This window comes from Mesitornis unicolor, unplaced genomic scaffold (assembly GCF_000695765.1).
Source record: "Mesitornis unicolor isolate BGI_N332 unplaced genomic scaffold, ASM69576v1 scaffold36396, whole genome shotgun sequence".
In the NCBI taxonomy this organism is placed as follows: Eukaryota; Metazoa; Chordata; class Aves; order Mesitornithiformes; family Mesitornithidae; genus Mesitornis; species Mesitornis unicolor.
This window is the reverse complement of record NW_010192367.1, coordinates 52,301-54,548: the sequence shown is the minus strand read 5'-3', so window position 1 is coordinate 54,548 and position 2,248 is coordinate 52,301. Positions and strand designations below refer to the sequence as shown.

The 2,248-nt window shown below is 48.3% G+C and overlaps 1 protein-coding gene across 1 annotated transcript; it reads left to right on the top strand.

Moving 5' to 3' along the window:
• The first annotated feature begins 10 nt into the window (after positions 1-10).
• On the top strand, positions 11-1,017 carry RASL11A (RAS-like, family 11, member A). Its single transcript, XM_010187066.1, has 4 exons — positions 11-68; positions 152-208; positions 282-361; positions 565-1,017. Exons 2-4 carry the CDS (start codon positions 154-156, stop codon positions 1,015-1,017), a joined length of 588 nt encoding a protein of 195 aa, XP_010185368.1. The 5' UTR covers positions 11-68; positions 152-153.
• Positions 1,018-2,248: the final 1,231 nt, after the last annotated feature.

The following is a 2,248-nucleotide window of genomic DNA, read 5'->3' as shown; positions in this document are numbered from 1 at the left end:
TGTCCCGGGGCCACCCGGCGCCCAGGTCCGCCTGGCCGTGCTGGGCGCCCGCGGCGTCGGCAAGAGCGGTGAGTGAGGGGGGAAGCTGTCCTCCGTCCCCTGTCCGTCCGTCCCCTATCCGTCCCACTAACGCGGCCGCTCTGCGTTGCAGCAATGATCGTGCGGTTCCTGACGAAGCGGTTCATCGGGGACTATGAGCCCAACACAGGTGAGGTGGCAGCGTCGCGGCGGGGATCCCCGGGCCGTGGCAGTGCCTGACGGCTCTCTGTATCCCCCCACAGGCAACCTCTACTCCAGACTGGTCCCTCTGGAGGGCGATCACGTTGCCGTGCAGATCCAGGACACGCCGGGCTGCATCCAGGTAGGGAGAGGCTTCGGATCGGTCGTTTCTTCTCTGCCCCCTGAAGGCTCAGCTTCTGAGCCGCAGCTCCCTGCAAGGTCAGGCTTAGTCCCTTAAGACGGAGCTCCAGCTTCCCTTTGGACCCATTTAACGGTGCTTTCAATGGTACCAGCTTTATACTTTCACGACCCGATGCCAAATTTGTGCTCTCTGTTGTACTGCAGGTGCAGGAAGACTGCGTACAGGTGCTGGACTCCCTGTCCTGGGGCGTGAAGTGGGCAGAGGGCTTTCTCCTGGTCTACTCTATCACAGACTACAGCAGCTACCAGTCCGTCCGACCTCTTTACCAGCACATACGCAAGGTCCACCCAGATGCCAGGACTCCTATCATTATCGTGGGGAACAAAGCAGACCTCCTCCACGCCAGGCAAGTGCAGGCGAAAGAGGGACTGCAGCTGGCAAATGAACTGGGCAGCCTGTTCTTGGAGATCTCCACCAGTGATGACACCCAAGGCGTCTGGGATGTTTTCCAGTATCTTTGCAGGGAGGTCAGCAAACTACAGCATGCTGGCAGCACAGACAAGAGGCGGTCATCCATCATCCCTCGGCCCAAATCTCCCAACATGCAAGACCTAAAGAGACGTTTCAAACAGGCTTTATCTTCCAAAGTCAAATAACTCCCCAGATGAGATCCTGTGTGACTCAATAGACTTTATTTTTGTAAACTTGTTAATAAAAATCTTTATTTTTGTACTAATGCCAACAGTATGGAAGTAAGTATGTTGAAGCTTGCAATTCCTTGCTGCTCTCACTTGTTTGACTGTTTGGGTTATTTTTACACACACACACACACACACACACACAAGCTGCATAGCAACTAAAAAGAAGTGGTTGGAGAAGGGGATTTTTGCCACGAGGTTTTGATTCCATTTATGTTTTGGGCTGGGATTTGCTGCTTTACTTCACTCAAATTACTTTTTTGAACTTCAGTTTCTTGTTTGTAAAATGGGAATGATGATGATGATGATGTAGCACTCATCTGCCTTTATAAAATGCTTGGAAAGTCTTTAATGGAAAGCTTTACATGGAGAGAAAAAAGAAAAGCTTTATTAAACATGAAAATATAAAACTGATTATAATAGGATCTCTGTTTTCCCTCAGAACTGCTGCTTTGCTTGCACCTGTAATTGCCTGAGTGATAAGCTGTTAGGAATAAGTTCCAGTTTCTGATGTGCTTTAGAGAACTGTCCCACAGAGTTAACCTTTTGAGCCCAAAGCATTTAACAGGAGTGTTGAGTTTCTCCTGCAGGTTACTGTGGGGCAAAGTGCTGAGCAATCTGCAGCAGAGGAGTGTGTGGGATGGCTGTTGCTTTCTCTGGACGTGTGGTAGGAAGGATTGATGAGTAGGTTCTCCTAACAGAACACAGCTACATTTAAGAGGAATCACATCTTTATCTTCCCCAGGGCAATTTTGTAGCCATTGAAAACAGGTCAGACTTTTTAATCTTATTTCATGTAAGATCTAAACCATACTAGAATGCATTTTATTAACTGTTTGCTGAATCTCTGAGCATGGAATGTGGTTTTGCACTTCAAATATGCCTCTGAAGCATGTGCATGGTATTGGTGAAAAAATAAAACTCTGCTTCATGCTGAGTAGAAAATGTGGAAGTGGAATAGTCTGCACAGGGAGAAACAAGCTGTCTCCACTCAAGCACAACTCCAGTAAGATTCTCTTTTTTTGTTTGTTTGGGGCTTTTATCCTCAGACTTAAGTTGAAAGATCATTTTCTTCTTCCCTTTTGTTAGGAAAGGCAGGTAGCTGCTGCAAGAGTCGCTGTGCTGGCAGTTAGCAGGCAGTCTTTGTTGTTTCTGACCCCCAGGACCTGAAGCTTTCTGAGACACCTCC